This window comes from Tetrahymena thermophila, assembly GCF_000189635.1.
Source record: "Tetrahymena thermophila SB210 genomic scaffold scf_8254798, whole genome shotgun sequence".
NCBI lineage: Eukaryota > Ciliophora > Oligohymenophorea > Hymenostomatida > Tetrahymenidae > Tetrahymena > Tetrahymena thermophila.
The window spans coordinates 125,941-127,165 of record NW_002476554.1 but is presented as its reverse complement, the minus strand read 5'-3'; the positions used below and the strand labels follow the sequence as shown (position 1 = coordinate 127,165).

At 34.9% G+C, this 1,225-nt stretch overlaps 1 protein-coding gene across 1 annotated transcript in view; it reads right to left on the bottom strand. All coding sequences in view use genetic code 6, as the record gives it.

Moving 5' to 3' along the window:
- Positions 1-1,225, bottom strand: part of TTHERM_00166110 (leishmanolysin family protein) — a gene marked incomplete at both ends in the record, with an annotated part of 5,748 nt that overhangs the window by 3,796 nt on the left and 727 nt on the right. Inside the window, one exon of the mRNA XM_001008667.3 lies at positions 1-1,225. This exon is cut by the window's left edge and continues 570 nt beyond it; it is cut by the window's right edge and continues 191 nt beyond it. Coding sequence (XP_001008667.3) covers positions 1-1,225 — 1,225 coding nt within the window.

The following is a 1,225-nucleotide window of genomic DNA, read 5'->3' as shown; positions in this document are numbered from 1 at the left end:
TATATTAGGCTTCATAAGTATAGCCAGCTATACAACTATTACAATAGTAATTATAATATTCACATGTGGCGCAAGGAGATACACACTTTTAACAGTTTCCATTTTTATCTTGGAATTCGTCAGAATTACAAATAGGGAAACAAGTTTGATAATTTGAATCTAGTTTGTACCCTACATAACAATTAGTACATTTGTTAGGATTATCTGTGCATCCATAACAACTTTTATCACAAGGTACACATAGATTATTCTACATTACGTAATTAAAAGCACATCTCTTACAAGCTGTAGGATCTTAAAGAGCTGTACATGTATCACAACTTTCATGGCAATCCATACGACATCTTTTATTATATTCATCATATTACCATCCATCAGCACATTTTATGCATTTATATTCTCGTTCAGAGCAAGTAGCACATGATTCATCACATTTTTAACATCTACCTTCTTCGTTTAGGAATTAGCCCTCTCTACAAATAGTGCATTTAGTGGGATCTCTAAAAGCTGAGCACTCAAGACAAGAGATATCGCATGTATTCATAGATACACATTTACCAATAAACTTATCCATTTCATATCCTTATCCGCAAGTTGTACACTCTGTAGCTGAGTTGAAACAATTTTCACAAGGATATTAGCAAGGTTGGCAAGTATTTCTAGAGTCCAAATATTAACCAGCAGGGCAAGAAGTACATTGATTTGAATTTGGGCCAGAGCATGATTGGCAGCTAGAGTGACAGGTAGTATCAACACATTAGTTTCCTTAAAGCGAAAATCCATCATTACAAGATAAGCATTGATCGAATAAAGGACCAAAGCATGCTGAACAGTTAACAGAACAGAGAACACAGCTACTAGTGGCTTGATCTCCGTATTATTTGTATGGACAAGTGGGTTTGCAAGTGTTATCAAAGTTTTTGAATTATCCAGAGGGGCACTTATTAACACAACGAGAACCATCCCAAACTTAACCTTCACTACATATTTTAGAGCAGTCGGCACCACCATATCCTTTGAGGCATACACAATAACCATTATTACAGACACCATTGTTAGAGCAATTATTGGGGCATGACTTAGGGAAATTACAAAACAAATCAAAATCATGAGGACATTTCATAATACCTTGAGTTGTTTTAGTTTGATCAGCTAAGTTAATGACTTAATTGGGGTATTTGCAAGTAATGTATTCATCACCCCATACATTAACTTTAATGGAAGA